Source organism: Macrotis lagotis, chromosome 2, assembly GCF_037893015.1.
Source record: "Macrotis lagotis isolate mMagLag1 chromosome 2, bilby.v1.9.chrom.fasta, whole genome shotgun sequence".
NCBI lineage: Eukaryota > Metazoa > Chordata > Mammalia > Peramelemorphia > Peramelidae > Macrotis > Macrotis lagotis.
Genome location: NC_133659.1, coordinates 261455131 through 261474299, shown reverse-complemented (window position 1 = coordinate 261474299; position 19169 = coordinate 261455131). Strand labels below are relative to the sequence as shown.

General features: G+C 37.3%; 1 protein-coding gene across 4 annotated transcripts in view; it reads right to left on the bottom strand.

The window, feature by feature from the left end:
* The window catches only part of TESPA1 (thymocyte expressed, positive selection associated 1), a 117954-nt gene that overhangs the window by 49850 nt on the left and 48935 nt on the right, over positions 1-19169 (bottom strand). Inside the window, exon 12 of one of the 4 annotated variants that reach the window (XM_074226067.1) lies at positions 8240-9049. The exons of the other annotated variants lie outside the window; for them this stretch is intronic. Coding sequence (XP_074082168.1) covers positions 8973-9049 — 77 coding nt within the window. The 3' untranslated portion in view covers positions 8240-8972. Of the gene's footprint in view, positions 1-8239; positions 9050-19169 lie in introns of those variants that run through there. 4 annotated transcript variants of the gene reach the window in all.

The following is a 19169-nucleotide window of genomic DNA, read 5'->3' as shown; positions in this document are numbered from 1 at the left end:
AATTAAAAACAAAAAATTACATGGACCACTGAACCCTTTTGTTATAGTTTTCCCCTATGACCAGAATACACTCAGCCCTATGCCTCCCTATGCTTCCCTAATTTCATTAAAGTCCCAACCAAAATTCTACCTCCTTCAGGTACCTTTTCTCAACCTCTTCTAATTCTAGTGCCTTCCCTCAGCTTATCCTGTAGAAAGCTTGCCTGCATATATTTGTTTGTTTTCTTCTCTTGTAATTGTGAATTCCTTGAGAACAGAGATCTTTTGTTACTTTTTGTATCTTCGGTTTTTAACATAGTGCCTGGTGAACATGGCAAGTGCTTGACAAATGCTTATTTACTGACTGTTATTTATATAAATTTGTCCTTATTAGTCCTAAGTGACATGAGATCCAGTACCACTTCACTAAACTGAAAAATCCTTAGCACACAGGAAATCACCCTGTTGGACTGAGCTTCTAAGCAACAATGGCATACAAGGAGTTGTAATCCTATATCACCCTCCAGGGCTTTTCTGCAAACTGAATCTTCCCAGTCCTAACTTCTCATCAGTATCCTCTGCCCTCTGATTGGCTTTACACTGCATAATAGGGCATTGAAAGAAGGAGGCTTTGGAGAGGATAAGCACTGTAGAGATGAAAGGTTAAGAGGTTTAAGTGGCTAGGTGAGTGGGTAAATCAATGAAGTCAAGACATCAACAAACATTTATTAAATGCTTACTATGTTACTATGTAAAGTGCTTAGAATTCAAAGACAGGCAAAAACAGTTGCTACCCTCAAAGAATTTACAATGTAACTGAGGAATCAACATGGGAACAATTATATACAAACACTAACCTTGGAGACAATCTTGAGATTCTTTTTTTATTTGCTCTAAGGTAGTGGTCTCCAAACTGTTTGACTAGGAACTCTTATCAGTAAAAAGTGTTTGAGTACACATCCTTAATATATGAATATTCATTTATACATGAACTATTTTTAAAATATGGTCTGTACATTAAAACATACAGAATAATGAAATTATCATTATCTGATGGGTAATGTACTGTTATCATACCCATTTTACAAATGTGTAAACCCAGAAAATCAGGTGAAATGTGTTGTCCAGGGTCACATAGTTCACATATCTGAGGCTAGGTGGAACTCAAGTCTTCCTGATTCACTTCCTGGTTCATTTTTTCACTTAGTTACCTTAGCAAGAATAGAAATACCTACAAACAGCCTGGACAAAAACTCTCTTCTCTGGATCTACTGCCCATTTTCTTACTCCCATCAAACTCAAATTTAGCCCTCCTAAGAACCATTTTAGTTATGGACATCCCTTCCATTGTGCTTTCTTGAAATCTCACTGTATTGCTGACAAATTTCTCTTTACCCTAGATCACGATCTTTTCTCCTTATGATCCAGACCAATACCAGAAGTTCTGTTTCCTATTATATCAGATCACATGGTTCTGGAAGAGACAATGAGAAGCACATTTTTGTACAATGTTCCCTTAACTTCAGTCAACATAACCCATATCATATCAGAATCTTCTTCAATGACAAAGGACAACATCAACATTTATATTACCTCTTCAAGATCAGTTAGGCATTGCAAGGGATAGAGTACTGGACCTGGAAACAAGATAACCTGAGTTCAAATGTGACCTCAGACACTTACTAGTTGTGTGATACTGCCAAGTCATTTAATCTAGTTTGCTTTAATTTCTCATCTCTAAAATGAACTGAAGAAGGAAATGGCAAAGCACTCCAGGTCTCTTTGCCAAGAAAACCTCAAATGGGGTCATAATTGAACTTTCTGCAATTGCTTTATAAATATTAACTCATTTTCTCCTAACAAAGAAACAATATTTATAAACTCCTTTTATTTATTGAAGGTAAACATAACCAAGACTTCCAAATAAGAAGCTTGTTCTCACAAGCAGGAAGACTTGAATTCATGTGGCAAAATAACCCTAGTCAAGTCAGCTATTAATGGCAGAGAAGGTACAATTGGGAAAGAATTTTCTCATCCAGAAGTTCCCTAAATCAAGGAACTAACTCATAGATCTAGGCCCTATTCTTAGTTTACTTATGACCATTGCACATGGTCTTTTTGTTCTCAGTCAACTAGTATTATTAATAAATAGCAGCAATTAATCGTATTAATATGAATCATATGTATGAAAGCAATGGGATTCAATATATTTCACTATTAATGAAACTCTATAACATTGTATAAGTTGTATTTCAAAGACCTGGTTGTAAATTTAGTTTATTTGAACTTTCAGCAATTAGAGGAAAAAAGAGTCTCACTTGGGTTTGCTTATTCCATCATAACTATTTTTTTTTAAAAAAAACTTACCATTCAATTAAGCACCTCCTTATGAAGAGAGAGGAGATGGCTGGCTCTCTCATTAACACAGCCTTTGCCTTGGGTCTAATCTGTCATCTGTAATTATGGGTAGAGAGACTTATCAAAATTTCCTTGTGGAAATTCAGGTTATGGAGGATGGAGATGTGGAGATCTTCCACCGGGAGCCGCCCCCCCCAATAAACGGACATATAGAACCTCTTTCCCAGCTTGTCAATTCAGTATTGGGGCTGAGATAACTGCACAGAGTGGGAGGGAGAAAAAGCCCATGGAGGAGTAAGGGAAAGGAGGGAAAGAAAGTGAAGGGAGAGGGAGATGTAGAAAACTTTGGAGGGAGCAAGTGGGAGGGATAGAGGGAGGAGGAAAGGAGGAGGAAGGAACTTAGAATAGTGAAGGGAAGGCGAGAAGGAGAGAAGAGATGGAGAGAAGAGGGTGAAACCTTGAGAAAGTGAAGGGAGGAAAGAAGGTGAAGGAAATGGAGCGGGAGGAAGAGAGGGAAGCCTTTGTTGTGGAGCTAAGAATAGACCCGGGAATATCACTGTCCCTGCAGCAAATGATTCTAATTTGAAATCATTTTTTTTCTCTGAAATTACTTTCTATTTTGAGGATGGAGAGGACGGGAAGGGGATATTTGGAAAGAGGAGAGGCTGTGGGAGGCAGGAATTGCTAGGTGACCTTTATTTAGCTTCAGGGATTCATTACAATTTCATCCTCCTCTTCTGGAGAACAAACCAACCTGGAGAGGTCATCTTGTGCATCTTGTCTCCAGGCTGTAACACATCCAATTTATCCAAGTGAAAAAAAAACCACCCTTGGTTTTAAGGCTTTCCATTTTTCCTTCTGATCACCTCTGCTAAACTCTAGCAAATCCTGTCATTTTTAGGGGGATGTAAGATGGGGAGTGGGGCAATTTTCTCTTTTGTCTAGTTTTACTTACTCCTGCTTATATAGTTTTCTACTTATGAGGTTGTTATGTATATGTAAATAAATATATAAAAATAGATGCTATTAATAACAATGATAAACACCAGTTTCCTCATCCTTAAAATGGGAATAATAGCTGTATATTTTTCATATGATAAACAAGTGAAATTATCTCTGTAAAATGGGAAGAAATATACAAGTTCATGATATTAATAAATAATTCATCATCAAAATAGAACTATCAGAGCTTTCACTTTGATGTTACAGCCTCCTAAATCCCAAACCAAATTGAGGCACCAAAGTATGATTTTTGTGGTGGGAACTAGCTCAAAGTCTGAATGCTGTCCATGTCTGAAAGGAATATTCATTCCTATAGAGGCAGACCCTAGTTGTAATCACATCCAATTGGTCCTTTGAATAACTACATTAGGTGAGTCTGAGAAGTCTGTATTAATGAATTGGCCTTTGTAGTACTGAAAGAAAGGAAGGGGAGAACTGACTGTTTCTCAGAACCCTCCATCAATTAGTGGAGATTAGAAGAACAAAAGGGAACATCACTGAATCCATTGCCTTATTTATGCATTCTCCTAGAAAGGTGTTAGAGACATTTAGGAACACTCCTCAAGGAATCATTGCAATTTCATCCTCAGTCTGGGGAACAAACCAAGAGGGGTCAAAATGTCCATTTTTTCTCTAAGTATGAACATATTTTAACCCAGAAAAGTGAGAGCTTCTCTCCTTTAAGGAGGGACAAGTGCCCTTGTCCATGTAAATTAAGATTTGATCAGGTCTGAACAGCAAAGCCCAAGAGTGAGTTAGAAAGAGAAATTCTATTTAAAGAAACTATAGACAATATTAAATACTTGGGAATCTACCTCCCAAGACAAACCCAGAAACTGTATGAACAAAACAAGTAAAGTCAGTTCTAAATAATTGGGAAAATGTCAATTGTTCATGGCTAGCTCAAGATAATATCATAAAATTGACAATTTTACCCAAATTAAATTACTTATTCAGTGCCATACCAATCAAACTAACAAATAATTACTTAATTGAGCTAAAAAAAAGGTAGCAAAATTTATATGGAGCAACAAAAAGTCAATAATAGCAAGGGAACTGATGAAAAAATGTAAAGGAAGGTGGCTTAACTCTACCAGATATAAAACTATACTATAAAGCAGCAGCTATCAAAACTTGCTGGTATTGGTTATGAACTAGAGTTTGGTACTGGTTAAGAAATAGAGTAATGGATCAGTGGATTAGGATAAATTCAAAAGAAACTGCATTAAATGACTATAGCAATCTAATATTGGACAAGCCAAAAGAAATCAGTTTCTGGGATAAGAACTCACTATTTGACAAAAATTGCTGGGAAAACTAGAAAATAGTATAGCAAAAATTTGGCATAGACCCTCATCTCACACCTTATACCAAAATAAAGTCTAAATGGGTACAGGATTTAGACATAAAGGGTGACACCATAGATAAATTAATAGACCAAGAAATTATCATATGTATGGAAAAGGGATAAATTTATTACCAAACAAGAGTTAGAGAACAACTGCAAAATAAACCATTTTGACTATATTAAATTAAAAAGGTTTTGCATTAATAAAATCAATGCTGCCAAAATTAAAAGGAAAGCAGAAAGCTGGGAAACAGTCTTCAGAGCTGGGAGTTCTGTTAAAATTCTCATTTCTAAAATATATAGAGAATTGTATCAAATCTAGAAAGTTACAAGTTATTCCCCAGTTGATAAATGGTCAAAGGATATGACTAAACAGTTTTCAAATGAAGAAATTAAAATTATATATAATCATAAGGAAAAATATTCCAAATCAATATTGAATAGAGAAATGCAAAATAAAACCATGATGAGATATCACCTCACACCTATCAGATTGCTAAAATGAGAAAAAAAGGAAAATGGTAAATGCTGGAGAGGTTGTGAGAGGATTGGGAATTTGTTGCATTGCTGATGGAGTTGTGAATGGATTCAACCATTCTGGAGAGCAATATGGAACTATGCCCAAAGAGCAATAAAACTGTTCATACCCTTTGATGTAGCAATTCTAGGTCTATATCCAGAAGAAATTATAAAAAAATTGGAAAAGTCCTACATGTTCCTAAATATTTGAAGCAGCTCTTTTTGTAGTGGCAAAGAATTAGAAATGAAGGGATGTCCATCAATTGGGGAATGGCTAAATAAGTTATGGTATATGAATACTATGGAATATTAACTGTACTATATAAGAAACCATAAATTGTTGGACTCTAGAGAAGCATGGAATGACTTACAGGATCTGATGCTGAGCAAAGGGAGTAGAATCAAGAGAACAATATGCACATTAACAACACTGTGAGATGATCAACCTTAATGAAATCACCTCCTCTCAGGAGTTCAGAGAGGAGGGCAACTTGTTAGACTGGCTATGGACAATGTTATCCAGAGGAAGAAAAAAGAAAACAAAAAAGAAAAAAAAAGAAAAAAAAACCAACCCTTTAAAATCTGATGAATACTTTATAAAAAAATTATCTCTTAGGCATCTCTTTTCCTTTATCCTATTTCCTCATAGAGAAAATGACTAATATGTAATCATATTTATAAAAATATGTATGTGCAATGCTAACCTGACTGTGTGCTGGCTGAGGGGAGGGGAGTGGGAAGAGAGGGAGAAAGGACATTTTGTACTTTAATAATATATATGTGAATATGGATGAAAGTAAATAAATAAGTTAATTTAAAAAAACATCTCAAGATTTCTTCCTATTTATCCTTCTCTGACTATAACCTAATTGTTATTCAGTTTTCAGTTTTAAGCCCACTTCCTCTCGGAAAAACCTTCCCTGCTGATAATGAATGTGTTCTCGCTCTCGCTCTCGCTCTCGCTCTCGCTGTAGAACCAATGCTTTTTCACATAATAGAGATTTTATTTCTTCAATTTGAGGAACTGAAGATATAAAGAAAAAAAAAAACAATCCTCCTCAAACAAATTACATTGTCCTTGTATCATGGGCCCATTTAACCTTCAAGTAGGCAAATATCTTAAAGGTCACTTAGTTCCTCCTCTGACCTTAAGCCCATATCTCTTCTGCTATGCCCTTGACAGTTGACTACTGAGTCAGAAGCTTTGTTCAACTACTTTTATTAGATATTACCTCCCAAGTCTTTTCCATTTTCTGACAGTTCTAGTGATTATAGGGAACTTTTTTATGTTGAACTGAAATTTTCTTTGTTGTTAACTTCTTCCCTCTGTGCTCTTGGGAGAATGAAACGAGCCTAAATCTTGTTCTAGATGATAGCATTTCACAAATGTGAAGGTGGCCCTCACAAAGATTTTATTATGAAAAAATAAAAGGTTCCTCTAGAAATAATATTTCAGTCAATTACCTAGAAAATATATCAGAACTACTAAGTTTTTTTTTTCTTTTTTCTTTTCTGCTTTCAGAAAATTCCTTTCAATATTACAAGGACCAGGAGGTTGGAATCAGCCAGACAGATGAAGGACACAGGATCTGAAACTGAGAGAGGCTAGATATTAGGGCTTACTATGCATGATCTTTCAAAAAACAACTGAGGCAGTTCCTAGCCTTGTGTAATTCACCCTTCTTACCTAGGAGGAGAAATGGAGGAATAATAATGATATTTCTAAAGTATCCATTATATTCTGGCATTCATTTGCACCTTAGAGGAGAACAAATAGAGAAGACGGAAGAGAATCTCCCAGAATACCTGATGTCATTGAAAAATCCTTCTTCATGGAGTGGCTAGGTGGTGCAGTGGATAGAGCACCGGTCCTGGAGTCAGGAGTACCTGAGTTCAAATTCGACCTTAGACACTTAATAATTACCTAGCCGTGTGGCCTTGGGCAAGCCACTTAACCCCATTGGCTTGCAAAAACCTTGAAAAAAAAAGAAAAGAAAACTCCTTCTTCAATCTATGCTATTGGGTTTTTGTAGGCACAGAGTTCATGGCAGGACTCCTCCAGGGGAAAATGTATAAGACACTAAGAAAAGCTGAGAGTAGTGACCAGCAGATGTAGGTATTAACTCTCTCTCTCTCTCTCTCTCTCTCTCTCTCTCTCTCTCTCTCTCTTTTAGATTTTTCAAGGCAATGGGGTTAAGTGGCTTGCCGAAGGCCACACGGCTAGGTAATTATTAAGTGTCTGAAGTCAGATTGGAGCCCAGGTACTCCTGACTCCAAGGTCAGTGCTCTATTCACTGCACCACCTAGCCGGCCCGGCATTAACTCTCAAGAGGACTCCTACCCCACTCCCCACTAGCCAATTGTGATCAGTAGATAGAAGCACTGCTTCTGAATAACCATTTGTAAAATGTTGTGACTAGAGACAATTCCTTTGGAAATAGAGAGAAAAAATAAAAACAAAAAAGGACAAATATAAAAACTAGGTGAATCCTCCTACTTCATAGAAGGTCACCTCCAGAATTTTATTGCTTCTGCAACTTGAAGATGAAAAGTCCCTCTGACCTGCTTACATCACATCACATACCCCCCCTCTCCCTTCCCTTTTGTTTCTCTTGGTTAGCTTACTGATCTTTGTGGTTTTATATATAAATGTGTGTGTGTGTGTGTGTGTGTGTGTGTGTGTGTGTGTGTGTGTGTGTGTATGTATAGCTGATGAGTTGTTTCGGGCATATCCACCTTTTCAGGGTTCTATTTCTTTGGCAAAGATACTGGAATGGTTTGTCATTTTCTTCACCAGTTCATTTTCCAGATGAGGAACTTGAAGCAAACAGGGTTAAGTGACTTGTCCAGGGTCACACAGCTAGTAGATGTCTCAAATGGTATTTGAACTCATGAAAATGAATCTTCCTGATTACAAGTAATATATATATATATATATATATATATATATATACACATATATATGTATGTTATAAATATATATATATATATCTTTATGTATACATACTTATTGTATATATATAATTCCTTTAGTTATACATCATCTCTGGGTGACTTTCCCTGTTGTCTTCAAGTTTTCTGGTGTTCTCTGTCTGTCTGGAGAATCTTTTGTGCCTTACCATGTTCTAAGTTATGCAAAGTCTGGGTACAGTGACCATTAAAAGATTTGGTAGTGGTGATGAATTTTTGTCATGACATCAGTAAAAGCTTCATCATTGAACAATACCTTTTTCCATGTTTTCCTTGGTAGGACTGTGTCAGTCATCATGGATGACTGGTATAAACAACCTCAGGCAGGAACTCCTTGGGATAAAGTTTGCAAGGGCTAATTGACTCCTTGCCTAGGGTCATTTCTGTGCAACAAGTATCCACAGAGACATGATCGAAGGGGATCCTATTTGAACATCTGCAAGAATAGAGTCAAATGCACCTTGTGTTTGTTACATGACTTCATGAATTGGTCCCCTTCTTATTTGCCTTTGCATAAATTCTTTACAGATTTGTTGTAGAGTTGTAGAGTTTTATAGAAGTTTTAGGGCTATTATTTGGCAATTATTTTGTCCCTCTCCTCCCACCCACTCCTGATTCCATCAGTCCCTAAATTAAGAGTTTGAGAATACTGCTCCCCAGATAAAACTTTCACCGAACCTTCTGTCATTCCCTTTTGTCTCAGACAAAGATCAGATTCTGGGAAGTGAATCACTGTCCATATCAGGTCCATATCAGACCCTCTAAAGCTAAGGACTAGATTCCCTGGAAATCCTTCTCAGTTGAGTGGAGGGGGCTGTTCCTCCACGAAGCCACTGCTGTCAGAGTGGGTGCTGTTGGTGTGAAGGAGAAAGCCTGTGGTGGAGACAAATGAAATACCATAAGCAACTGGGATTAATTTTGAGGAGAGCTAGGAAGGGAGAGAACTCTCTTCTTACTATAGGATCACAGAAATACAGTAAGCCAGAATATTGGAGTCTTAAAGAAAATCTCATTTTATAAATGAGGGTATTATGATTGATATTTATGCTATAATGCATAATAGTTAATAATATTACTCAACATCAGATAGGAGTAGGACTCTGAATCTCACAATCTAGGGTATTTTAGAATCCAATAGCTTTTATTTTTCTTAAATATCAGTAATGTCCCACTTCAAAAACCTTTTCTATTCTTTTCCTATTCAGTCTTCCGTTCCTGCTTCACTCTTCACATAGGAAATTTTCCAAACATCAGAATGACCTTTCCCTCTTAAAAAAAATATCTAGGGGTGGTTAGGTAGCTCAGTTGATAGAGCACTAACCCTGGAGTTAGGAGGACCTGAGTTCAAATTTGACCTCAGACACATAATATTTACCTAGCTCTGTGACTTTGGGAATTCACTTAACCCCATTGCCTTGCAAAAAACCCAAAACCAAAACCAAAACCAAAAAATTAGTAGCTACATGGATGAAGGAGAAACCCTCTAACAAGGAAGAAAATGATAGGCAACCAAACGGGTCTGCTAAGAAGGAAGACATGGGCTGAGTCAAGTATCCTGTCTAGTTCAGGAGGTTAAGGGTAGTAGATTAAAGGGTCAAAGGGACCCCAATATGATCCAGTCTGACTTTGTCTCTTTCTCAGGTCTACCTAGTATAGTAAATATATTGTTGGGCTTGGATTTAGAAGAATGAGATTCAGATCATAGAATTATGAATGACTTTAAAGATCACTTTGTACAATTTCTTCATTTTAAAGATTAGGGAAATTTCCTAAGAGCACAGATACTGGCTCTACTATTCTAACTCTGGGTGCTGGAAGAGTCGCTTCACCTCTTGAAGATGGCAGAATTTCAAAATTTTAAGGAGACATCTTTTCTGATCTTCAACCAAAAAGGGATCTCTTCCCCAGAGCATTCCACTTTCAAAGAACTGTGATTATAAGGAAGTTCTCCCTATATAAATTCTAAATCTGCCTATATGCCGCATCCTTTCAATACTCTTAGTTCTGCCTATAGGGACATAGTGAAAAAAAAATCTAAACCTGACAGCCATTGGAACATGTGATGACAATTATCATGTGCCCCTCCTTTCCTACACCAAGTATTTTCTTCTTCAGGTAAAACAATCACAATTTCTTCAACCCATGAGTTGAATATGAATTCTTTTCTTTTCCTGCCTGATGTTCAGAATGTCTTTCCTAAAACATGGTACTTGGAATGGAACATAATATAGCCAGATTCCAATGAGTATAAATAATTAATTTTTGGAAGTGGCTTCATGTATTCAAATTAGCACCTTGAGAAGGTATAATGATGTGAAATATGGCAACGTGTCCTAAAACAAAAATGTGTTCTAGATGTGGTCCACATGTGGCAGATCATAGAGATATGCTTTGTCTTGTTTGATGCAACTTAAGTTCTGAGCCCCTGAGTCTTCTAATCTGTAAAATAGGGTTAATAATCATTCTCTCACAGAATTGTGTCAAATTAAGTAGTAATAATAATAATAATAGTAATAATAGTTAGAATTTTTAAGTTTTGTAAAATACTTTAAATGTCATCTCATTTGACTAACATGTGAATGTGATCTTTCACTTAATATAAGCTATACAGTATTATTATTGCTACTGTTACATGAGAGAGGATGGATGGAGTCTAGCAAACTCAACCCAGATAATTGACAGGTATTAGATGAGAAGTATCATGTTTGTATACAATGGACAATACAACATAACAAGAAGAGAGGTTGTGTTTGTCCTTCATTCTCAAAGAAAACCATGCCATCAGGGAGATAAGCTCATGAACTGGATTTGAGTGACTGGGTGCTGTACAAAGTCACCAGCCTCACTTTCTCCTCCAGAGTCATTTGGGTCCAGTGATGAGATGAATCTAGAAGACTGGAGATGGCCCAGGATGTGAGGCAAACTGGGTTAATTGAATTGCCCAAGGTCATATAACTGGTAAGTGTGAAGTGGTCTGAGGGTGGATTAGAATTCGGATCTTCCTGATTCCAAGCCACTTAACTGCCCAGCTGAGAAATTGTCATGATTGAACAGAGGCAGCTACACCATGATACAGACCACATGCATGAGAAAAAGCAGAAGATGGTAGAGAATAGATCAGCAAACAAGGAGTCCTAAGAATATGCTAGATAGACCAACTTGGATAGAACCTTAGAGGTCACCTCCTCCAACCCCAAGAACTTTATGGATAAAAGAAAGAGATTCTTATAGAGAAAGCAATTTGGACAATCTTTTACCCCATGATTTTCCAGCTGATGCTTCTCCAGGGCAAAAGTTTAATCTTGGATGGCTTGCCAATTCTCTTCATGACTTGCTTATATTTATTCTATGTTTAGAAATGCATTTCAGTCTTAACCCAGTCAAATTATTAAAGGTAACTTGTAACAGTTACTATTACCCATCTCAGAGCTACATCTACCCTTGGGAGATGGCTAGCATGATCTGCTCCTCTCCTAACCATCAGAAGTTGATTTTAGAGGTTAGATAAGTCTCAAACATGTTTCCTCCAAATATCCTAAAGGTTGTCATAGGGATTAGACTTGATTTGCTTGACCCTTGCAGGCAGAACTGATAGTGATTTGTGGAAACTGCAAAGAGGTAAATTTTCTCATTACTGGAAATCTTGTAGAGGTTGAATGTCTACTTTTGGGGGATGTCTTTGGGGAGTAATATTTAAATGTGGGTTGGATTGAATGATCTCTGGAGTCTTTGAGGTCATCAGTATGATGTAGAGCCTGGCTCTGTTCTGGTTCTTTGAAGGTGGGGACTGTTCAAAGACTGGAAATTGCCTCAGGATGATGGGGTGTGAAGTGTGAAGACGCTCTAGAGTAGGCAATCAATAAGCATATAATTAATCATTTCTTATGGTCCAGACACTATAGTAATGAGGTAACTGGAAAAAAGACCTTCTCAGAGAAGGGAATCAAGTTGAGGAAAGACCTCTCTTCTTTCAGGAGAGAAAGTGTGAGGGAAGATGGGTCATTTGAGCAGGGAGCATTTGGAATGGAGTTGATGGTCCTAGAAGTAATTTTCAGAATGTCCCCTTTCACCTGATCCCCCCACATACACATGCCCCATAGCTAGAAGTATGTGCACAGCTATGCAGTGACATCATGAATCCAGAGGACATAATTACAGGCTAGAGGAGGCAGAGGTAAGATTGTTTTTCAAAAGGTGAGAGAACTTGTTTTACTTATCTCTGACTTTGGTAGCACAGAATGAGAAGAAAACTCCCTGCTTCTGGAAAAAAGAGGGAGATGGTACAACCAAGGCATGGGGTAAAAGAGGGGCTGAGGATAAAGGTCTGGAACTATCATGCTTGCTCTCTCTTAGCATGATGCCAGAAGAATCAGAAGGTCATAAGTAGAATGTTTGAGTAGGCAGAATCCTTAAAGGTCTTGCCTGTTAAGCCTCCCATTACCAAGAAGGAAACTGAAGTTCAGAGAAGGAAAGCTATCTGCAATGTTCACATAGGCACTTAATAAGAACTAACATTAGATCTGGGGTCTTTTGAATTTAGTACAATTGTTTGTTTTTTTCCTATTTCTTAGCTTTTCTCAATGGAGAATTTGTATTAATATTGGATCATAGATTTAGATGACACTGAGGCCAATTGATTGATTTTACAGATGAGGAAATTGAGGCATTGAGAAGGTAGATGATTTATTCAGGATCACATAGCCAACAAATGTTTGTGGCAGAGTTTGAACCTATGTATACATAAATCCAAGTCCCGTGTCCTATCCCTTGGGTAACATTACCTCCCACTGTTTCAGAATCTCCAACAGGATACTCATTCATGAATATTTATTACTCCTTTCGACACTTAACTATTTCATTTCAACACTCATCAACTACAGTCCTACATGTTCTAATTGGATGCTAATTTCCTCAGTACTTATTCAAATTCATGACTCCTTTTTGGGGGGGGGATATTATCTTCCCAATTTCTTTTCATAACCTTCATAACCTTCGTACCCTATATATGTTAAGATATTTTTAGAATACATGAAGGGGGCACCTCCTGTAGGAGTTGCTGATATCCTCAGTTTTTCACAGGGGATTGGAAAAAAATGTCATTTATCAGATCAGCTCATAGTTCCTGCATCTGAGAGCTCAAGAAAAAAGCCATGTTTGGATTCTCTGTTGCAAACCAGATACCTGGTGGGGAAATAGGAATTGAACACTTTGAGATATACAAATTAATTCCAAATGATTTTCCTTCTTAAGAAGCATCGCCATTTCAGAGTATAAGAATCAGAAGAAACCTTAGAAATTACTTAGTCTGACTTCCGGCCAAGATGGCAGAGAGAAGATAGGCACAGTTCTAAAGTCTCCTGATCTCTTCCCCATCTATCACATGAAACAAACCTCTTAAAAGAAATCTGACCCACAAAACCCAGAAAGAAAAGCCAAGAGAAAGAACATCTACCTCAGGATTTGTCTCCCGCAGGAGCCTTGGCTGAGTACCTGTGGGTGAGTCTGGGCTCAGAGGGAGGATCAGCCCTGGATCAGCCAGATTAACAGCTGGATTGGAACCAGGAGTCTGAGGGCCCGAGAGATGGACCTGCTGGATCAGCAGGGGGGCTGGACAAGTGGGGCTTGGGTCCATTGGGAAGCAGAGGTGCTGGTGTTGGTGCTGTCCCCCTGGAGCTTGGGGACCAGGCTGGGGGGGAGAGTTCTGGTGCAGGGGAGCTGTGGACACCATCCCTGGGCTCCTTGGATCTGAGAAACTCTGAGTCCATGCCTCCATTGCACTGAGGCCTCTTCCCTAACAAACAAATGCAAACTACTTCTTCCTCAGGCCCAGGTGTGTGAACAGAAGAACCAGCCCAGCTGAGGAATGACCTCAGGCCAGGGTAAAGTCCACCATTGATTGAAGGCAAAAGAATTCAATAGCTCCAACTCCTCCATTCAAGCAAAGGGAGAAGGCCTCTCAACCAATGTCAAAGACACTCCAGAGAAAGCAACCAGCACCTCCTACTGGCCAGCCAGAGAAACTGCACTCAGTGAGTAAAGCCTTTAGCGATCCCAAGCCCAAGTGAACCAGCCACCCCCCACTCAAGGTCTTAGAATAATGAAGAAGGGTCAGTGGAAAGGTGGATCTATAGGAAAATTCCTGGAAGGGAAAGACCCTAATTCAGAGAGATCTGGAACCTCTGAGGAGAATAAAGTCTGGTCCCCAGCACAGAAAGACTTCCTTGAAGAAATAAGGAAGGAGCTTAAAAATTTGGGAGAGATAATTAATACCTTGCAACAAGAAAACAAAAGCTTAGAAAGTACAATTGGACAAACACAAAAGGAAAATACATCTCTCAGATCATCAATTGGACCAATACAAAATGAGAATAATTCTCTCAGATCCTCAAATGAGCAAATTCAAAAAGAAATTAATTCTCTCAAAACCTCAATTGGTCAAATGGAAAGCTCTTCCAAAAGTAGAATTGACCAATTAGAAAAGGAGTTGCAAATGGTTAATGAAGAAAACTCCTCCCCCCAAAAAATAATGGAGTCTACAGAAACTAATGACTCCATGAGACAGCAAGAGTCAGTTAAACAAAATCAAAAATAGGAAAAATAGAAGCAAATGTAAAATACCTCATCAACAAAACCCCTGACCTTGAGAATAGATCAAGGAGGGGCAAACCTGAAAATTATAGGACTTCCTGAAAACATTGAAGAGAAAAAAAACCTGGACATAATATGAAAGGATCTAGTGATGGAAAACTGCCCTGATATCATGGAATTGGAGGGCAAAGTAGTTATTGAAAGAGTACATAGATCCCCACCAGAAAAAGATCCTAAAATGAAAACACCAAGGAATGTTGTGGCCAAACTCCAGAACTATCAGATAAAAGAGAAAATCCAGCAAGCAGCCAGAAAGAAACAATTTAAATATCAAGGAGCCACAGTAAGGATCACGCAGGACCTGGCTGCATGAACTTTAAGGGATCAAAGGGCCTGGAACAAGATATTTTGAAGAGCATGGGAGCTTGGAATGCAGCCAAGAATCTACTTTCCTGCAAAGCTGAGCCTTCTCTTCCAGGGAAAAAGATGGACATTTAATGAAATGGAAGAATTCCAAAAATTTCTGATGAAAAGACCAGAGCTAAACAGAAAATCTGGACATCAAACAGGAGGTTCAAGAGACACATGAAAAGGTAAAAAAAGGGGGGAGGCGGTAAAAGGAAAAAAAATGCAATCCAGTAAGTTGAAACTGGCTATATCCCAGAATGGGGGAAAAAAAGATTCTCATAAATCTTGACAATTGTAACTCTAACAGAGAGAATACACCTAGCCAGAAATGATGGACATTCATGACCTATCCATGAGACTACTATCTAATGGGATGTAACTGGCTTTAACACCACTTGGGAGAAAGACTCTAATAATTCTCAGGAATTTTGACTCTATTCAATAGAATATACTGAACTAGAAGGGATAGACACTCAGAATTTTCTATGACTTAGATAGAATGATCTAAAAAAACCCACTACCTCCCTAAAAAGGGGGACAGGAAAGAGAGGGAAGGAGGGAGGGGATTGAATGGGGTAAATCTCATTGCACTAAGAGGTACAAATAGTGGGGAAGAAGGGAGCAAAGGAGAAACACCTGAATCTTCTTCTCATCAGACTTGGCTTAAAGTCAACCTACACATACTCAGTTAACTTATAAAACATCTAACCTTTGAAGTATTAAAAGGGGAAAAGGGTAGGGGGGGACAGAGAAAGGGAAGGGGAGTGGGGGAAATAAGGGGAAATAATAAAAGGAAGGGAAGGGAAAGGGAAAAAGGGAAAGTGGAAAGAAAGGGGAGGGTGTGATATAGGAGGTCAAACACACTGAAATGTAAGGTATTCAGAAACAAAACACTGGGGAATGTGGATAAAGGGGGGGAAAGGGGGAAAATACAAACAGAGGAAAGATAGCAAGGAGGGCAATAAGGAATTAGTAATCATAACCTTGAATGTGAATGGGATGAACTCTCCCTTAAAATGTAAGCAAATAGCAGCGTGGATTAAAAACCAGAATCCTACAATATGCTGCTTACAAGAAACTCATTTGAAGCAGAGAGATACATATAGAGTAAAAGTAAAAGGTTGGAGCAAAATATATTTTGCTTCAGCTGAAGTAAAAAAAGCAGGGGTAGCAATCCTTATCTCAGACAAAGAAGCAGCAAAAATATAGTGTTAAAAGAGATAAAGAAGGAAACTTTATCCTCCTAAAAGGTACCATAGACAATAAAGTCATTTCAATATTGAATATATATGCACCCAGTGGGACAGCACCCAAATTTCTAGAGGAGAAGCCGAAAGAACTACAGGAAGACATAGCAAAACTCTACTAGTGGGAGACCTCAACCTCCCGCTATCAGATCTGGATAAAGTGAATCATAAAACAAAATTAGATATGGTAGACTTATGGAGGAAACTGAATGGGGATAGAAAGGAATATACCTTTTTCTCTGTAGTACATTGAACTTATACAAAAATTGACCATGTACTAGGACATAAAAAACCTAATGATCAACTGCAGAAAGGTAGAAATAGTGAATACATCTTTCTCAGATCACAGTGCAATAAAAGTCATATGCAATACTGGGCCAAGGAGATATAGACCCAGAACAAATTGGAAACTGAATAACCTCATTTTAAAAAATTAGTGGACCACAAAACAAATTATAGAAAGAATTAATCATTTTATCCTAGATAATGGTGATAATTAAACTACATCCCAAAACCTATGGGAGTCATTCAAAGCAACTCTCAGGGGATATATTATAGCTCTAAATGCTTATATGAATAAATTGGAGAAAGAGGAACTCAATGAACTAAACATGCAACTAAAACAATTAGAGAAAGAACAAATCAAAAATCCCCAATTAAATACTAAATTAGAAATTCTAAAAATTAGAGGAGAAATTAATAAAATTGAAAGCAAAAAAAGCTATTGAATTAATAAATAAAACCGAAAGTTGATATTATGAAAAAAACAATAAAATTGATAAACCTCTGCTCAATTTTATTAAAAAAAGAAAGAATAAAACCAAATTGCTAGTATCATAAATGAAAAAGGTGAACTCACCACCAATGCGGAGGAAATTAAAGTAATAATTTGAAATTATTTTGCCCACTCTATGCCAATAAATTTTATAATCTAAGTCAAATGGATGAATATTTACAAGAATATAAGTTGCCCAGGTTAAATGAAGAAGAGATTAAACACATAAACAACCCTATCTCAGAAAAAGAAATTGAGCTCCCTAAAAAAAAAATCTCCAGGGCCTGATGGTTTCACAAGTGAATTCTAACAAATATTTAAGGAACAATTGGTTCCAAACCTATATAAACTCTTTGGAAAAATAGGGAAAGATGGAATTCTGCCTAACTCTTTCTATGAAACCAATATGGCACTGTTACCTAAACCAGGAAGAGTTAAAACAGAGAAAGAAAATTATAGACCTATCTCCCTGATGAATATAGATGCAAAAATCCTAAATAAAATCTTAGCAAAATGATTACAACAAGTTATCACTAGGATAATACATTATGATCAAGTAGGATTTATTCCAGGAATGCAGGGTTGGTTCAATATTAGGAAAACTGTTAGTATACTCAATTATATCAACAACAAACCTATCAGAAATCATATGATCATATCAATAGATGCTGAAAAAGCTTTTGACAAAATATAGCATCCATTCCTATTAAAAACACTAGAGAGTGTAGGAATAAATGAACTGTTCCTTCAAATAATCAGCAGTATCTACCTGAAACCATCAACAAGCATTATACTCAATGGGGAGAGGCTAGAGGCATTCACAATAAGATCAGGGGTGAAACAAGGGTGCCCATTATCACCTCTACTATTCAACATTGTATTAGAAATGTTAGCTTCAGCAATTAGAGAAGAAAAAGAAATTGAAAGGATTAGAATTGGGAAGGAAGAGACAAAACTCTCACTCTTTGCAGATGACATGATGGTCTACCTAGAGAATCACAAGAAATCATCTAAAAAACTACCAGAAAAAATTAGCAATTTTAGCAAAGTTGCAGGTTATAAAATAAACCCTCATAAATCCTCCATTTTTCTATATATGTCTAGGAAGAAACAGCAGGAAGAGCTAGAAAGAGAAATCCCATTCAAAGTAACCTCAGACAATATAAAATATTTAGTAGTCTATTTGCCAAGAGAGACTAAGAATCTTTTTGAAAACAATTATAAAACACTTCTTTACAACTTTTTTTACAACTTTTTATTTTTTAGGTTTTTGCAAGGCAGATGGGGTTAAGTGGCTTGCCCAAGACCACACAGCTAGGTAATTATTAAGCGTCTGAGACGGGATTTGAACCCAGGTACTCCTGGCTGGTGCTTTATCCACTCCGCCACCTAGCCACCCCTATAAAACACTTCTCACACAAATTAAATTAGATTTAAATAACTGGGCAAATATCAACTGCTCGTGGATAGGTAGAGCTAATATAATAAAAATGACAATTCTACCAAAACTAAACTATCTGTTTAGTGCCCTACCAATCAAAATTCCAAAAAATTGCTTTAATGAATTAGAAAAAATTGTAAGTAAATCCATATGGAGAAATAAAAAGTCAAGAATTGCCAGGAGCTTAATGAAAAAAAGTGCAAAAGAAGGTGGCTTAGCCCTACCTGATCTAAAATTATATTATGAAGCATCAGTCATCAAAACTGTTTGGTATTGGCTAAGAAATAGAGTGGTGGACCAGTGGAATAGACTAGGTGTAAAAGCAGGAGAGGATTATAGTAATCTGCTGTTTGATAAACCCAAAGAGTCTGGCCATTGGGATAAAAAACTCCCTTTTGATAAAAATCGCTGGGATAATTGGAAGTTAGTATGGAAGAAACTTAGATTAGACCAACACCTCACACCCTTTACCAAGATAAGATCCAAATGGTTACAGGACATAGACATAAAAAACAATACTATAACCAAATTAGA